The sequence below is a fragment of the Acanthochromis polyacanthus genome, chromosome 11, assembly GCF_021347895.1.
Source record: "Acanthochromis polyacanthus isolate Apoly-LR-REF ecotype Palm Island chromosome 11, KAUST_Apoly_ChrSc, whole genome shotgun sequence".
Classification (NCBI taxonomy): Eukaryota; Metazoa; Chordata; class Actinopteri; family Pomacentridae; genus Acanthochromis; species Acanthochromis polyacanthus.
The window spans coordinates 39,522,237-39,541,259 of NC_067123.1; the positions used below are offsets into that span (position 1 = coordinate 39,522,237).

At 39.1% G+C, this 19,023-nt stretch overlaps 1 protein-coding gene and 1 long non-coding RNA gene across 2 annotated transcripts in view; one reads left to right on the forward strand and one right to left on the reverse strand.

The window, feature by feature from the left end:
• The window catches only part of LOC127536042 (uncharacterized), a 76,242-nt gene extending 73,928 nt beyond the window's left edge, over positions 1-2,314 (reverse strand). Inside the window, exon 1 of the long non-coding RNA XR_007945034.1 lies at positions 2,257-2,314. This is a non-coding gene — a long non-coding RNA (uncharacterized LOC127536042). The remainder of the gene's footprint in view (positions 1-2,256) is intronic.
• Positions 2,315-3,123: 809 nt separating this feature from the next.
• styk1a (serine/threonine/tyrosine kinase 1a) lies at positions 3,124-18,910 on the forward strand. The gene is made up of 10 exons (XM_022202071.2): positions 3,124-3,342; positions 8,166-8,215; positions 13,403-13,606; positions 13,721-13,957; positions 15,497-15,678; positions 16,216-16,296; positions 16,615-16,829; positions 17,994-18,034; positions 18,196-18,292; positions 18,478-18,910. The coding sequence occupies exons 2-10, from the start codon at positions 8,167-8,169 to the stop codon at positions 18,671-18,673; spliced, it is 1,302 nt and encodes a 433-aa protein (XP_022057763.1). The 5' UTR covers positions 3,124-3,342; position 8,166; the 3' UTR covers positions 18,674-18,910.
• Positions 18,911-19,023: the final 113 nt, after the last annotated feature.

Sequence of the window (19,023 nt, forward strand, 5' to 3'; positions counted from 1 at the left end):
TTTAAACATCCAAAAGTACTATGAGGCAACATTTACTGTCCAGTTTGAGGAACCTTCATAAGCATGAATGAAGGTACATTCCAGAAGATACCAGTGTAACCAGGTGGTGGAAACGTTTACAACTTTGTATAAGAAACAAACATGAACATGTCGAAATATGTTTGTTTTACACTAATCTGATACTCTTCTGAATATATCTGTGGTACTGATTTATTGAAATAACATTATATTATTTGGATTATAGACTTTTCATTTGTTTCCAAACTTTTGGGTCACCCTGTAGAGAGGTTCTGTCTGAAGGAGCTGAAGAATGATGGAGGTGCAACGATCTGCACACTTTTCACGTCTATATTTAAGAACTGCTGTGATTTAAAACAAAGTAGAGGTCAGTTTAATGGAATTTTTTACTGAATTTCAAAGAATGTCGGGAAAGAAGACTGACAGCAGAGTTTAGGGATCGATCGCTATGATTTTTTGGGTTCAATTCAAATTAATCAAGGAGACTGATGACCAATATTTGACATGAAGCAACATACACTCGAAGAAGCTTTTTTGAAGAGCATCTTTCTGCTCTGGCGATGGCTTTTATCAACTTGTGTTTTAGTTTCGGCAGAAGTGCAAACAGGTTTACTGCTCCTTTAGTATTGTGCATTTGACATCAAGACATCAAAGTTTCCTGAATTGTTTTGCTGCAGCTTAACTGTTGTTTTCTTCCAGGAAGATAACAAAGTAAAGCAAAACTCAAATACTTGAAGTTGGAAAAAAAGGAAAACTTCAAGTTAGTTTTCCATAAAATTTTAATTACAGCAATCCAAACTGTTCACTTGAGATTTTCATTTAAATACGTCTAGCTAAAAACGGCGGCATTCATATTTTTCAAACTATGAAGACAGAACTGAAGCAGGTAATTTAAGTGGGTCAAACAATTCTTTTTTCTATCATCAATCAGATGGTGCTATGGGTGAAACATGACTCTACCCGTGTGCTGACTGACTACTGGCCTGGCAGATGATCAAATGTGATATTTAGCATTGTGGCCGCAATCCTTCTTCTGTTTTTGATCCCTATCAGAGCAACCTGTTTAAAAATTACTCCATGATCTTGTGTCTGATTCATGAGTAACAGTCGATGAACAAATGTTAAAAAGTTCTCTTTCAATTAAACATGGAAAAATGACGACATTTCAACAGAGTTTCGCAGCACTGCATGCAAATTTTATACACAAATATGCAATCTACAAATACACAGATTCTATATTTGGGTATCAGTCATGGACCGTGTAAACCACAGTGCCGCTCTATTTTTCTTGTAAAAAGCAACAAAAAAAGGGTTCGACTTACTTTTTCTTCGAAACACCAGAGCGATATTATAAGAAAAACAAACTTTTTCTCTCGGCAGGCGTCGGAAATGGTCGGAGCCACCCGAATCTTGATCACGCGCCCGGGTCATGACCCGCTCTCGGCCAATCACAGAAAAGCATGCTTTTTTTACTGCGTGAAATCTCTGAACGGTGTGCCACAAGGCCAGTGATTTGCGATCAGGAAAAGCGAGAAAGAGGAGGTTTTTGTTGAGTTTATGCTACAGTTGTGAGATATGGTACATAGTGAGGGTTGAAGAATTGGACATAGGAGGAAAAGAAGGTAAATTGGACATGAAATTAATATTTTTAAGGGTCACAAAGTTTTGATCATGAACATGTTTCAGGTACAGGTTTTTAAATGGCCAAATGCATATATACATGGGAATGTGTCTTCACCCCTGACTGCCTGTTTTTACGAAAAGAACATTAAATTTGGATCTGAAAGTTTAGCAAAATTAGCCTAGCCGCGCTAGACAACCCATGGCAACGAATTTAATTCTCTGCCAGGGTGGGTCTAGTTACCCTCCATAAGGCTCGAGGTTGGATGCTCCTAAAACTGGCCGGACCAATCACCATGAAGTGTAGAGTCAGAAGGCGGGCGTAACTAAGTGACGACAGAGGCGCGACGATTCTGACAGAAACAACCGGAAACAACTAGCCTAGCCGCGCTAGACAACCCACGGCAACGAATTTAATTCTCTGCCAGGGTCGACAACAAAAACGACAACAGTCGTTGAGCTCCATTAGCACCGACTCTGAATAATCTTTCTGTTAACATGTCTGTAATACACTTGAGCTTCACCCATTGACTGTATAAATAAGGCTTCACCGAACTACCGCATCCTCTGATTTCCGGCGCTCTAGGAGCCTATTCGTTGCGCTGATTGGTTGTATACCTACCCAGTTGCTGCAGAGTGATTTGATAGACAACCTTTTAGCCCGCCTCCCTCCCTGTCGAGCGTGCCTAGACCCTTGTGCCGTCAGAAACATGGGTCTAGCAGGGCTAGGCTATAGCAAAATGATATGAAATATTCAGGATTTTCACATTTCACATTGTGTGTGTGTGTGTGTGTGTGTGTGTGTGTGTGTGTGTGGGGGGGTCGTCAAAGAAGTAGAAATAAAATAGCTAAAATAGAACTGTTTAATTGAGCATTTTTACCTCAGAATGCACCAGAATGCAGGAAAATGACTCCATTTTTTCCGCTATCACTGACACAGAAATTTATGGCTTTTTGTGGCTCATTGTTATTCTTATGAGTGAGCCACAGTGACTCTTCATTTCAAATTCCTAGTGCAAGCATAGTTATCAGCCCCTAATAACTACAGATAGAGAGAGGCTTCAGAGCTTGAGTGCCACATTTTCAGATGAATACATACAGTCATAGGCAGGTTTATTTTATCAAAACAACAGTTGAATATTTGATCTGTTCATCGGTCAACGCCTACATAGACTGTTTGTTATGCACTTTAATTGTTCTTATGATCTGTATATGAAAGTTATTGTTTAAAAATGTCTAATTATATCCACACAGGAAAAAGCAGCATTTTCTCATTGATTAATATGCAGTTTTTTATAATGTAAGCCAGGGAAGCCATCTGTTACAACACATAATTACATGCACACAGCAAACACAACGCAGGCTGCAGGCTGTGTGTCGGTGATAAGGATGACAAGGAAAAGGTGTTGTGGGTGGGATGGGTGTGGCCTACCTGAGAGCGAAAGAGAGCAAGTGAACGACACAAGTGAGAAAATACACCAAGCTGGAGACAGCAAAAGAGAAACGGGGAATCTAACATCACTGCTGTCATCGGTGGAAATGTGTCGGCCTGCAGACTTCACACCAACATGGAAACTGAGAAGCTGGAACTGAATTTGTCTCACAGCCCAAAACTTAGATGGCACACAGGACAGCAAACTACATGACCTGGATACACAGATCATAAAAAAGCTGACACCTGAGCGGTCCCACAGAGCCGGCCAGGTAAGAGGAACAAAACTGTGTGATGGAAAACGGAATTTTCTATGTTTTCTTTTTCTGCGACAGAACATGAAAATGAGTCATCTGTGTGTGTTTGTTCACAATTTACATGTCTAATAGTGTGTTAAAAAGGAGTTCATCTAAACACCGTGTGACACAGATACCACAAATACCCTAAGAGGACATTTTTGGCTTCTTCCCGTGTGATATACAACACGCTAACTGATTCAGTGGGACTTTGTGTTTGTTTGCATGAGCATCTACACACGTCTGTGTGTTTTTAGCAGCATGTTTACTGTCACTGTGTGTCTGCATGCAGAGAGATGCTGCTGTGTTTTGTTGTGCATGCAGTAGTGTGTGTGTTTGTGTGTGTGTGTGTGTGTGTGTGTGTGTGTGTGTAACCGAGTTATTGGTGCATGTCGATGCTAAAGAACAATGCAGACAAACGGGTTTAGTGACATGCAACCTTAAGAACGAAGGACAGTGTCGGTGTGTGTTTTGCCTTCAGAAATGCTTACTCCACACCTACTGGCTTTGTAAAGGTGTGTGTGTGTCACAGGTCCTGATAGATGGGGATGACACTGCATTATTAAAGTTGAAAACACACGCTGAACTCGTGCTGTGCATTAGTCGTCGCTCTGATGCTCACAATACTATGACATCACCGCGACAGCCTGATGTGTACGTGACACGCTCAACCGTTTGGTGAAACCGATCTCTGGATGGCAGAAAAGGACGAGGTAGGCGCAGAGCAATTTTTCACAAGTATTATTTCAGCGAGGAAAATCATTTTCAATACTTCTAAATGAGTTAAGTAAGGGATTAATGTGCGTGTTGAGTACTGCTGGGCAGCTGTGGGAACACAAGAGGACTAATGACGAGTTTAACGACATTTCTCTGCAGTGTGTTGGTAACAGCGAATCTCACAACACTTTAGCAAGCGCTTTAAAGGCCACATCACAGAGACTAACGCACAACAACACAATGGAATACGGAGTAATATTTGGTGTGTAGTCAAGATGATAAAAATGAGCTTGTATTGTGATAAAGGGCATTTTGTTAAACTTGGGAAAAAAGTAGAGATAAAGAGAAAACAGACACTATAATAATAGCATTATCTTATTAAAAAACAAACATGAATTCATAAAGTGTTATACTAAAGAAACTGATTATGATTAACAGTAAAATCTTAATAATAAAAAAAGAATAATAAGAATAATATTTTAAGTGGAAATTCTCCAATTCCAGTCTCTTTTTTCTCTCCTCCCATGTCAGTAGGAAACCAAATTCTTTGTTTTGGAGGCAAAACAAGATATTTGTCATCTTGGGCTTTGGGGAATACTGACCAATATTTTTCACTGGTTTCTCACATTTCATTGACCAAACAGCCAATTGATTAATTGAGTAAATAATAAAGGATAACGTAGCCCTTTGTTGCAGGCTTTGCATTCAGTATTCATCCTGTAAGGAAACACTCCCATCATGGTAGAAACGCTTCATTATAGGATAAAGGTGATCACTCAGAACAACTTGGTGCTGGTTTGCAGTGATCCATCCCTATAAGGCAGGAGAGTCATTTTAGTTCAGGTTCTACATTCAGGCAACATAATAACCACAACTCCTCATGTTCACTTTGTTTTAGTGTAAATAAGTTCATTCTGAAAGTGTTTACATTAAAGGAACTGTCTTTTTACAAAGCATTATGAACAACCTGAAATATGTTTAGAAGAATCAGTTCAATTCCATCAACATTCAGCCTCAGTTTATCATTTCCACATTACAACTTCCAGATCACAGAGCGTCTACAAAGCAACACAACATTTAGCTACAGCTATCTGGAACTGAACGATACAGTATTTTACTTTAAACAAGAGAAAATATTACAAAAATGAGCGATGTAACAACAAGGCAAGAAACAAAATGACAAAAAAATGACAAACAACACGAAACAAAAATAGAAAAAAATTAAACAAAAAGTACGACAGCAAAAATGGACACAAACGAAAAAAACTTTCAAAATGATACACAAAACAATGAATAAAGCAAAACACAAAATGAGAAAAATGAGACAAAAAAACACAAGCGAGACAAAAAGGAAACAACAGCATGAGAAACGATAAAAGTCAGACAGAAAAAGAAAAAAAATACAAAAATAGAGAGACAAAACGACAAAAGAACAATCTAGTATTTTACTTTATGATTAAAACAACTTGTCATGGTCTAGAAATCATTTTACATTTATAGTTTTACTAATTTACAATCTGCAGTTAATGTCTTCTCTGGAATTTTTACAAAGTCGTCCTGCGGGCCGGATTGGACCCTCTGGCGGCCCGCTTTAGGCCTGTGGGCCTCATGTTTGACACCCCTGCTCCAAAGAGCCGAGAGGACCCAAACCATGCCAGAAAAATACCTCCTACAGCATCAAACCAACAGAGTCACCACCAGATCCTGGTTCCAGCGTGTAGGCTTGTCCTGTAATTTAGCACTCATTTGTAGTTTCTGTAGAAGCTCACCGACATGTTCTCAAAACATCAAACTTATTTAAAGTGAGGCCACAGATGCTAAAAAAAATGTAATAATTGATTTGGACAAGGAAGTAACATATGTTCAGGCAGCTGCTACCAAAAGAGGAAAAAAACTGACAGCTTGCCATCTGAATCTCAGCCAACCAGTGTTTGAAATGGAGACCTCAGCATCATTTGCAAAACAAAACAGAGGGACAGGAGGACACCAGTGTTCTGCTTGTGTAGAATGGTTGGTGGCATCCAGGAAGCAGCAGGATTGTTTCCCTGGATTCCACGTGGGCATGCCCCCTTTCAGCTTCCTCATTTGAATACGCAAACTAGAGACTGCCAAAAATGCATAATTGGAGAAAGACAACCAACCTGCGGTGCCAGACGAGCTCAAAAGATGTTTCCATGCGTACAAAAAGGCTCACATTCAGCAGCTGGACTCACTTTTCCTGTAACGTCATCATCTCGGTGTGTTTCACTGCCTTTTGCTGTTTTGTTGTAATTGCCGCCAAATCAAGAAACTTCAATCAGATTCTTAGCGTTTTCTGATCCCGTCACATTTTTCATTTCTCACAGCAATATAAAGTCCTGCACCTCTATGGAAACAGCACAACCATGGCTATAGGTATGAAGAAAGGTATTTCCATGCAGTGTGACACAGTTATGAGGCCAGAAACCCTTTAACAGTTATTTCTTTTAAATAGTTGTCCCACAAAAACGTAAAAAACCTCAAATCAACTTGCAAAACATTTCTCAAAATGCCAACAGGCCTTACAAATACTGTAAAAATTGTGTCTGTACTTAACATAAATGTTTACCTTTAATTAGCTTCCATGCTCGTCTCCTCTCTGCTCTGTGTGAACACAACCTGCAGTTCACCTGAAAACTCTCTGAATTTCTGTCATCTCACTGTTAGTTGAAGCAGACTCACCTAGGGCTTCTTATTTGCTCAGAGAATTGCAGAATTTTTTGTTTTGTACAGATTCGGGTCAGAGCGAAGACTAGATTTTTGGCAGATTTTTAAATGAGACATGCAGAATATCACAATCTTATACATAGATTTGGCTCATTTTCCTGATGAACCAACACGTCACACACGAGCAGTGACAAGAAAATCCAACAATTCTTAGTGTTTTTACAGTTCATGTCTCTGAATGGAGTAATTGTGGCGATTATTTTAGGGATAACATACCTTTCAAACCTGCTGGAGAGTTTAAAATCCCTCGTACAAGGATTATTGCGGTTAAAATACACACAAATCTGTTTCAGGGACTTTCCTGCGTGGAGATATTTTCCATAACCAATCCCTCCAGGATTTCATGGGCGTTTTTTGTGGTTGTTGCGGCCGAAAATGCCTGAATTCGTGGCAGCTTTTCTAAAAAATTGCGATAAAAGTTGCGATGTTTTGAGCTTATTTGTTGTGATAAAATTGCGGGAGACAGTGACAACTGCAAAAAGCTGCATTTTTTCCAGCTTGTAGAACATGTTTTAACACTGTAATTGACAATATTTATTCCGAAATTAATTATTTAAGGTGAGAGACATTAGTATCGCACATGTCTGCATCTTCAAACCATAAACAAGGAAGTGAATTCAGTGACGTACGTGCATTAGGTTTGTGCTGGGAGCTGCTATGATTGGTGGAACTCACGGGAGGCGGGCCAAAATTGCGTGAAAGTTGCGGTGATTGGACAAAATTGCAAGGCCGCGCAAAATTCGCGGAGATTGGTTGATTTCACGTGAATTCGCGTGATCGCAACATCGCAAATTCCTGGAGGGACTGCAAAACAATAACTGAAACACGTATTACTCTTTGAGGATAACATTGAGATAAAATGTGTCTTGTGTGTCATCTGAGAGGTTTAATGGGCTGCTGAATGCCAGGTTATCCTTTCATGGCTTTTATGGGTTTTGGGTCAGTGCTGAGCGATGGTAATGCTGATCTCTGCTCCTCTGTTCTGAGTGTAACTGATAGCTGGTTCAGTAGGTGGAAAACAAGTCGTCCAGCACTCTCTATCTGCTGTACGACGCAAAGTAGAAAAGGCTCCAGTGAGCTTTGTTTGGTAAGCGTAGATAAAAAAAGGAAAATGCTGAATGTATTTGCTAAATGTGGTTTTGGTGTTTGCTCTGCTGTGGATTACAGTTAAACTCTGAACCCCATCCAGCCACTGCATGCAGTCATTAGAGAGGCAGATGCTGCATGACTGTCTAAGCTCAGAGGATTTACGGTTGCTCCTGAGCCGAGGAAATGTTGATCTGTTCCTCTAACTGATAGTAATGTTGATCTGTGCGTGGTCTTCTCTTCCTGTCCAGCATGTCATCCAACTCCTCGGATCCGTGTGCGCCGGACGACAACCTCTGCAGTAAGGACCAAACGCTTCTCATCATCTCTCTCTAGTAATCTTCATCAAGCCTTTCCCTCCTCATCCCTGAACCTCAAACCATCTCCAATCTACTTTCCTTCCTCACTATGAATCTCCTCCTGTGTTTTCTCTTTCAACTTAAAACATGCTCACACTTCCGCAGGTCAGACGTAGATTTGTCACAATCAGTTGACATGATCATTGACTGAAATCAATATCTTTTAACTGATAATTTTTTTTTTTTACTCAGTTCATTACAACAAATGTGTTTTTGCAGTATCACTACGTATTCATGACAAGTCGTTTTGGCTCCAGTATTTCAATCACCTGCAGCTACATTTTTCTAAAATCACGTCAGCAGCAGAGTCTGATTCACTTCCTTTAAAGTCTCCAAAGAACCCAAAGCCTCCAAACTCTGGGAGCACTCCAAATGATCCCACAACAAAAACAAAAAAACACAACATTGTTTTACACTGTGCAGAGTTTCAAAGGCAGACCACAGCGAGAAACTTTACATCCGTTTACTTCTCTCCTGCTCTCTGTGCTCTCATATGCTGCATTTTAACAAAGCTCAATCCCAAATTAAACTGCTTTCATTTACGTATCCTTCTGGCTCTGCTGTCAGACAAGTAATTGTGAAAAAGAAACTGAAGTGCAGCCCAGTAAGACGACAGAAAACTCACCTCCAAGCTGCTGCTCTGCATCGCTAACATTGTGATTTTAGAACATCATCAGACACTCTCACCATGCACAAATACGGAGTTCAGAATTTAGCTGCTTTTTAAAAAAGAAAAAATATCAAAGCTCCTACCAAAGTCACAGAACAACTGCACAATAAAGAGAAAAGGAGTTTCGTTTAATGTACAAACTGAACATTTCTCTTGCTGCTTACTTTGGCTTTCTGGATTGTGGTTGGTTGATGCATCCTCTGACTCATTTTATATTTCACTTCCATGTCTTCTGTGTATTTTCATTACAGTAATTTGACTGTAAATGGAACAACAGGCAAACTGAAGTGTTCTGCTGAAGTTAATCTGACAGGAGATGTAAATCTACACAGTTTGTCTGAATAGCTCTGTTGGACAAATCCATAAAGCTGGCATTTAAAATAGACTCAAGCTCACATCTTGCTATTTAACGACCATAAAATGTAGCATTAATTCAGTGCATTTATCTACATGTAGCTCCTGGAAGTCTTTGTGATCGCACAATTAAACATTCTGTTATCCCAATAAACCTCTGAATAACCCTACGGTACCACATGTTTAAGCTTCACTGCAGTCAAGATTCATTTCACATTATTGTTCAGGACACTTTCGTGTGTTTTCCAATCATCCAGGCAGTAAATAGCTTCTCTTAACTTCAATTAAATTACATAGAACGGCTTCAAAAAGGAACAATCTTTTTGATAAGAGTCCTGGGGTGAGTTTTAACACTTTTTGCAGGATAAAAAAACAACATCTTTCAGGTTTATATCTGCCTACTTTGTAAGTAGTCACAGCCTTTTAAACTATCTTTGCCCCACATGTGTTCTATTCAAAATCAGCTTTATGTCTGAGATCAGTTTGTCTATTCAAGAAATTATGACGCTTCCAGTGAACCCAAAATTACACTTTGTCATAATATAGTTTCCCTATTCACACACACATATATAGTAGAAAAAATTAAGACATAAATGTGGTTATGAGGTAGTCTATTTACAAGGAAAGTTAAGGGTTCACATACGACTTTCAACTGGTTTTCTCAGCCTGTCTCTGAGGAGCCCTATCATAGTTAATTCATTCTATTCTATCAGCAGAACAGAATGAGAATGCTTGGTGATAAACCAACGCTATTGTGGAACAGCGCTGTTCAAAGTTCAAGCACAAGCCAAGCCTTTATTGAGAAAGACAGGAAATGATTTATGGCTCTCCTCAAAGCCAAAACCACACCTAAGAATGTGCCGCAACCAGAATATGATTTCTACACACTTCACAGACCTTCCATGCCAGTTTCCTCTTCCAAACAACACGGATTAAGCTCAGGATGCAAACAAGAGGAGGCGCGTGAAACGATGGAATGAAGAGGACGGACGGGTATAAATCAAAGCAATAAGATGAAAAAACTCAAGATTATCCAGGAAAATCTGGTATCAGGGGTTAAGTTGAAGAATTCAATTGATAAACATGCCATGCGTACTTTAAAAAAGATCTATAAAAATATTCTCAGGCACAGCAATCGAATCAGTGGTTCAGTAGCTCAATGGGGATATAAATATAATTAAAGACTCAGAGTTGAATTCTCTGGATAGCAACGTATGACTCATTCTGGGTCATCGACACCAGTCATACTGTCTAACTATAGCCCGACAGTCACATGTCAACAATTAAGCATGCGAGTTGTTTCATTATCAGCCAAGTACAGTACTTAGCAATTCAATGAAGTGACAAACACCTGTTATTCATCCACACGCCTCACAACGATACAGCACCATTATTATAGGGAAGGAAGTATTAAAGAAAGAGCTGTGTGTGCAAACGGCTAAGCTACAAGCTAATACAGAAAAAAGATGGTCAATTTCTTCGCTAATTTCTGTTTCGAGTTTTACCTTGTTTTACCTCATTATTCTTCTTCAGAATCAGTTTCTGCTTTCAGCACGTATGCCTGAATTACTCCCGCATTACAGCTTGCCATTGTGTATCATAAAGTAGTTTTACAGCGTTTGAGCAGAGGTGTGGGTGAGCCGGTGTGCTTGGGATGCAGTGAGTAATAGAGAAGTGGGTGGAGAGAAAAGCAGGGGCCTCATAGATCTGCACATTCTAGAGCAGGAGAGTCAAACTCATTCGAGTTCAGGTTCCACATTCAGCCCAGTTTGATCTGAAGTAGAATAACAGCATAAAAACCTAGAAATAACCACAACTGTACATTTTTCCTTTGTTTTAGTGCAAAAAAGTATATTCTGAAGATGTTCACATTTAAGGAATTACCTTTCTGCAAAACATCACGAACAAACTGAAGTTTCGTAAGAAAAATAAGTTCAATTTCAACAATATTCTGCCTCAGTTAATCATTTACACATTACAGCCTACAGGTTACAGTGTTTCTACAAAAGATACAAAATGTTTAGTCACAGCTATCTGGAACTGAAAGGTAGGATTTTACTGTACGATCAAAACGACAAAAGTCAGGCATAAAAAGACAAAAAAAACAACAAAAACAAGACAAAATATTACAAAAAATGAGACAAAACGACATGTCAGGCATAAAGAGACACAAAAACAACAAAAACAGGACAAAATATTACAAACATGAGGCACAAAATGACAAAAAAAATAGACAAATGACAACAAAAATTCGACAACAGAGTCACAAAGGGTCAAATGACAAAAATGAGACAAAAAATTACAAGAGCAAGAAACAAAACGACAAAAAAGCAGACAACGCGAGACAAAAAAAACACAAAACGACACAAACGATAGACAAAAAACGAATAAAGCAAAACACAAAATGAAAAAATAGACAAAAACAAAAGTGAGACACAAAAGGAAACACAAAACAACAAAAACACGAGACAAACGATAAAACTCAGTCAAAAAAACACAAAAAGAAACAAAATATTACAAAAATGAGACAAAATGACACAAGGACAATGCTCAATCTACTATTTTACTTCATGATCCAAACAACTTGTAATGTTCTAGAAATGATTTTAAATTTATAGTTTTACTAATTTACAACCTGCAGTTAATGTCTTCTCTGTAATTTTTACACTCTGAGGACCGGATTGGACCCTCTGGAGGACCACTTTTGGACCACGGGCCTCATGTTGGACACCCCTGTTTTAGAGGAAGCAACAGTGCTGTGTTCCATCTCCGACATTTTAGGGCAAAAACCGATTATTTTCAAGGGAAAGATCTTCTAAATATTTAACTTTGACTCACAGGAAATAGTTTTTAGGGTACAAACCAACAACCAGACAGTGAGAGCACTGATAGCTGCATTTACACACTGAAAGTCTCGGCCAGATTTGACTGTTGTCGAGCTAAAGATCAACACATCATCGCTGGTGTGAATGGACGATGATGTAATGCCAAGATAGAACATCCTGTCATCAGGAGGTGGAACCTTTTTAACAGCCAGCCACTCTGAATTCCAAGCAGTTTCTGAGTGTTTTATACTCCTGTCACATTTTTCCATCACTGCAGGTTCATTTCTCACTGCAACATAAAGTCCAGCACAGTCATGGTGAGAAGGAAAGAGCAGTCAAACATGTCTTCTATGCAATATGGCACAGTTATGACAGATTGAACTGTTTTTTTGATTAAATGGAAATGTCACAGTTGAGTAATTCAATGACTGCCTCACTCACTTATTTCTATGATAAATTGTGTATTATGGTCATTTTTTATAAAGATAACACGCCTTTTTGAACCTGCCAGTTGGATTTCTGCACAACTTTAGACACGTTTTTTTACACATTACAACTTCCAGATCACAGAGTGTCGACAAAGGAACACAACATTTAGTCACAGCTATCTAGAAAATATAAAGGATTTTACTCTGATCTTAACGACAAAAGTCAGACAACAAGACAAAAACAAAAACAAGATAAAATAATATAAAAATGAGACAAACGACATAAAAAACAAAAAAAGGGACCAAAAAGTTACAAAGCGACAAAAAAGGACAAACGACATGAAGACACAAATAAAAAAAAGGACAAAAAGGAAACTCAAAACGACAAAAACATGAGACAAAAGTCAGACAAAAACCAAAAAAACAAGATAAAATACAAAAATGAGACACAAAACGACAAAAATGAGACAAACGACATTAAAAAACAAAAAAGGGACCAAAAAGTTACAAAGCGACAATAAAATGGACAAACGACACAAAGACACAAATAAAAAAAAAGGACAAAAGTCAGATAAAAAACAAAAAGACAAAATATGACAAAAATGAGATGCAAAACGACAAAAGAACAAAGAACAAGCTAGCATTTTGCTTTCTGATCCAAACAACTTGTCATGGTCGAGAAATGATTTTAAATTTATAGTTTTACTAATTTAAAATCTGCAGTTAATGTCTTTTCTAGAACTTTTACACTTTGAGGGCTGGACTGGGTTAGGGATTTCAGACCGTATTCTCGGTTCTACACGGTGTAAATCTACCTGACGTAACCCATGAACTTCTGTCTTTCTCTCCAAGTAATCCGGGTACATGAGCAGGGGGTGATCATCGTCCCTACGCTGCTCTTCTTCGGCACCCTCATCACCCTGGTGCCCCTGTTCATTCTGAGGTACTGCGCTCAACAGAAGAGGACCCGGGTCACAGTTCCACAACGTTACAACAACGAAACACACCGACACACAAAGAGGAACAACCACAGACCACAACTACGGGGCATAGACGGTAAGCAAGCATGCACAAGCGGATAGGTTTCAAATCTCACCGGGTTATTCTAATATTTCAATTTTCTAAACTACACACGCTCCAACTGTTTTGTGCCTGTCTGTCTCTCCACAGCTCCCCCTGGGATTGACCCACTAGAGCACGAAGAGGTGCCTATGTCGGTTCAACATGTGCAGCAGAATAGGAGGCCAACTCTGGCTGCAGTGCCCCAGATGTCCACAGGGAGGCATCAGGGAGGCTTCAGCCAGGTCTCTGCACTGCCGCTGACCTTCGCTGTGCAGCCTAATGACACAGTGAGCCTCTACAGAGCACGCATGGACAACAGGAACGTCGTCCTGAGGGTGCTGAAAGGTAAACCGACCGGCTCCGAGCCAAAGCCCTCACACAAAAGGTTCAGCTGCTCACTGCTGAAGAAGAGAAATGCTGGTTTTCCCTCTCTAATGAGCAACTACAAGACACTAGTTTGACGCTATTTTCAGTGACTTTCCAATTTAAATTTAAAGGCGGAGAAGTGTTATATTTTGTCTTGTGGTCGATCTAAAATGCAGCACAGCAGGGGTGTCAAACATACGGCTCGTGGGCCAAAACCAGACGGTCCAATCTGGCCCACAGGGTGAAAATTACAAAATATTAACAGCAAATTACCAATTTCTAAAACTGTAAATCTAATATAATTTCTAGACATGACAAGGTGTTTAGATAATCAGGTAAAATAGTACATTGTTCATTATTCTTTTGTGTCTCACTTTTTTAATAGTGTGTCTTGTTTTTGTCTGACTTTTGTCATTTGTCATGTTTTTGCCGTTTTGTGCTTCCTTTTTTGTCTCGCTTGTGTCCATTTTTACGTTGCTTTGTAATTTTTGTCTCTTTTTTGTCTCTTTTTGATTTATGTCTTTCGTCTCATTTTTGTCGATTTGTGTCTCATTTTTGCAATATTTTGTCTTGTTTTTGGGTTTTTTTTGTCTTTTTTGTCTGACTTTTGTCGTTTGTCTCATGTTTTTGTTGTTTTGTGTTTCCTGTTTGCCTTGCTTGTGTTTTTTGTCTATTTTTTGTTGTTTTATTCCTTTTTTGTTATTTTTTGCCTTGCTTTTTTCATTTTTATGCTGTTTGGTAATTTTTGTCAGATTTTTTGTCTTTTTTGTTTTGTTTCATGTCGATTTGTGTCTCATTTTTGCAATATTTTGTCTTGTTTTTGGTCTTTTTTTGTCTGACTTTTGTCGTTTGTCTCATGTTTTTGTTGTTTTGTGTTTCCTGTTTGCCTTGCTTGTGTTTTTTGTCTATTTTTTGTTGTTTTATTCCTTTTTTGTTATTTTTTGTCTTGCTTTTGTTCATTTTTATGCTGTTTTGTCATTTTTGTCTCATCTTTTGTCTCTTTTTCCGTTTTGTTTCATGTCGATTTGTGTCTCATTTTTGCCATACTTTGCCTTTTGTCTGACTTTTGTCGTTTTGATCATAAAGTAAAATACTACATTGTTCAGTTCCAGATGATTAAATGTTTTGTTCCTTTGTTGGTAAACTGTGATCTGGAAGTTGTCGTGTATAAATGATAAACTGAGGCAAAATATTGTTGAAATTGAATTTAGTTTTCTTGAGAAATTTCAGGCTGTTCATAATGTTACGTAAAAAGATAACTTACAGACTCTACTTTCTTTTTTTCGCATTAAAACAAAGGAAAAAATTGGCGTTGTGATTTTACTGGTCCGGCCCACTTGAGCTCAAATCGGGCTGAAAGCGGCCCCTGAATTAAAATGAACTGACACCCCCGCAGCATAGCAACTGTAAATGTGAGTCAGGGTGTTTTAGAAAAAGAGATCACTGCTGCTCAGTGAAACCTGCCTGGCCAAATACGTCCTTTTGTTCGTTTCTATTACCAAACTTCTTCTTCTTCAGAAACATCAAACAACATTGAGAAACAGAACTTTCTAGGCTTCGCTTCCTTCGTGTCCGGTCTGGGGCCGCACCCCTTCCTACCTGTGCTGATGGGCGTCGTTTCAGTCCAGTCGCCTTTAGTTATGGTGGTGGAAGAGCTGCAGCACAGAGACCTGCTGGGATTCCTGTGGAGATGTAGACAGGTAGAGCAACACATTACATCTCTAAACATGTCATACACACTAGAAGAGACAGGTTTGCACTGTGGTTTATACTGCAAACTGCAAGGTAGGCCCTCAGACAATAGTCATATTTACTATTATCTTTATCTGAATCAGTCCATTTAAGCTTCTGAACTTGAAAAAACACACAAAGACATCCAATTATGATCAGAAAACATTTAGAGGAGCATTAGTTTGGTGATGAACACACACAGCTTGTATAAAATGGTGATACTTCATCTCTGAAATGACTCACAAATAAGCATCAACTATATCACTAATTCACCAAAAATTAGTTAAACGGACTCTGTAAAGTCTACTAGATGTCATCACGCAGGCAGTAGATGGCAACATAGCTTACGATTGAAATAAGAGAGAATCCGTATCCTGAAGTAACTCGACACACTAGACAGAAGCATGCTGGTCTGACATATATAGCTGGTTATAAACAGACAGACAGAGGTAAAAGGTTACTGTCGGACTAAAACAAGTCTTCCCTCTGCTTCTCTTTCCCTGAAGGACAACACAGGTTTGGAGCCTTTGTGTGAAATGACAGAGAAGAGGATCTTCACCATGGCGGGACAGGTGGCCTCTGCTCTGGTTGGTTGAACTTCTGACAGTCTGCTTCATGAATCAAACACAGAGCTCACCGCCTCCCTGCTCACCTACTCATCTCTCTAAAAACTGATCTGCTATTGTTCAGTGGCAAACAAAGTTCTGGGCCTGAGCTGTGCTGTGCCGCCAACGTGAATTCTGAAAAAGCACAAATGTCATAAATCACTGCGTGTATCAAAATCAAGTATTTTGTTTGTGTAGTGTGCTTGCTGTGTGGATATTTTCCACTCCACAGCCGGCTGCTCTAAGCCCTCATTTTCAGCCTCCCTCTTATCTCCCTGTCTCTGTTTGGACATCATAAAGGAGTACCTGCACACTCAGCGCTGCATCCATGGCAACGTAGGAGCTCGGAGCGTTCTGGTTGGCGGAGATCTGACGGCCAAACTGTGGGGACTGGGCCCGGTCTACCGCAGGAGGACACAGGCTGGTTCCCCGGGGGAGGTGGAGGACATGGAGATGAGGAAATGGCAGGCACCTGAAGTGTTGGCCAGGAGAATCCTAAGTCAGAGCAGTGATGTGTGAGTGTCAGAATATTAAACAAGAATAAGTCCTGTATACAGTTGTAGTAGCTTGATGTCGGGCTGCTGTATATTTGGAGTAAAGTTTGTACCGATTAGCACGTTTTACTGCCACTGTGTGCAGTTAGACATGAAGATATCACACAAACAGTTCACTTCATACACAGACCAGCTGGAGTTGGAGTTGTTTTTTAAATAAAAATTAAAAGCTTGAACAATATGACACTTGGAAGGGAAGGCTCAAATGTGTTTTAATCTTAGGTTTCATAGTCTGTGTTGTCTCTACTCTAACCCTCTGAAGCCCTAAACCCACTGACAGTGTAAAAAACAAAAAAACATCAAAATTACACTGTTTATCACCAAGAAATTGGAAAAAGATTTTCCAACTTTCTGGCTGTCCTTGAACAAATCAGACATGACATGCCATTCTGTCAGAACACTACACAAATCTACGTTTACAATTGTAATTTGGTAGCAAAATCATTTTTAAAAGAACTGTTGGTACAAACCTGACTCTAAAAAAACAAACAATTGAGAGACAAATATGGATACAAATACTCAAGTTGTAAAATACCAATAGAGGCACCAATTTTTACAGTTTTTGTAAGACACACGGTACTGTTGATTATATTTATGATCATTCTGTGTCAAACTGCACAGACAACATCTTTATGTTCACTCTGTTTCCAGTCGTGATCGGGTTGTTTCCATAGAGGACTTCATATTGAAATGAAAAACTAATCCACAATGAGGAAAAAATAAGAGCCAAAAAAGCCCAGAAACTGTCATCAGAGGGAAAGTTACCAGAAAGACCAGCCGTTTCTGCACGCAGAGGAATTTTTGACAATCCCTGAACAACTTTTGGGCCAAAATCACAACAACTGAGAAAAACAAAAACCTCTTTTTTGTTTTTACCATTTTTCTATTCCATTAGGTTGTTTTTAATCCAGCATTTTAGTCCTCAAATGGTTGAAAATATCGACAAAATGCTTAGATTTCTGTCAGATAAGGTAGCACAGACTCATCATGTGTAATCACCACTCAGACACATTTTAAGCCTGAACTGGGGACACATTCAGCATTTGTGACACTTGGCCACTTTATCCAATTTCATCTGATACTGAAATTTGATTCTTTGTATTGATTAGTCTTGTTTGTTGGCAGATGGTCCTTTGGCATTCTCCTCTATGAAATGGTCACATTGGGTGAGTTTTTTTTTTTTGAAATCCTACCCACACTTCCAAGAAAAGTCGTTCATTTAATGAATAATAAAACCGCAAAGACTAAATATGATCCCCTTGAAAGTTAATAAAAAATGGTTTTTAACAGGATATAAGTCTAATACATGACATTGTGATGCGTTCAGGTGACCCACCATTTGCTCAGATCATGGCGACTGAACTTCTGCAGCATCTCCAAAGAGGAAAACATCTCAAACGACCGGCCACATGCTCCACCTCACTGTAAGGACAGCAGCAGAACACATTTTTTACAAGTTATAGAGTGCTAACATTACACAGCAGGAACAGTTTATAGAATTGTATTATATGTAGAATTTAGCAGACTACATGTAGTTGTTTTTAAAAACCAATCCGTCCAAATATCCATATTTTCGCTGAGTTTCACCGTGTTTTACTCGGTTTTGCAGCTACTCCATCATCAGGTCGTGCTGCCACTGGAACCCGCAACAGCGACTCTCCATGTCGGAACTGATTAGAAAACTTCAAGCGGGAGAGCAATCAGCCAATGGGAGGACGGTCCTTAGAGTGCCGGAGCCAATGATCTTTGAGAAATACCTGCGGGAGGCGGGATATGGAGAGGCTTACAACTATGCTGTGCTGTGATTGGCTGAGCGTTGCCAGCAAGGTGGACACCTGCAGGAATGAATAACTTTATCACAAACGTGCACATCACGGTTAATTATAAACACTTTTGTTTTTTTTATTTGTTTGGTATTATGAAGCACAATCACTTTATATATTTTAAGAGTAATATATTGATTGTAAATATGTATTTTCTCTCTAAACAATGGCTATGATCACTTGAAAGACTATCATAATAATAAAAAAATACTCGTTTTACTGCACCTTTAAGCTATTCACTCCAGAGATCAGCATCTCCTTGACTTCTTTGGCTTCTAAATGGATCCTGACGTGATGATGCTGCTATTTTGTTTGAGATCTGAAAACTTTTT

Bases quoted from the DNA above. Each gene is read 5' to 3' on its own strand.
- styk1a (XM_022202071.2), top strand. From the start codon at position 8,167: ATGTCATCCAACTCCTCGGATCCGTGTGCGCCGGACGACAACCTCTGC. The intron at 8,216-13,402 runs GTAAGGACCAAA...TTTCTCTCCAAG, and splicing joins GCCGGACGACAACCTCTGCA to TAATCCGGGTACATGAGCAG. The intron at 18,035-18,195 runs GTGAGTTTTTTT...TGATGCGTTCAG, and splicing joins CTATGAAATGGTCACATTGG to GTGACCCACCATTTGCTCAG.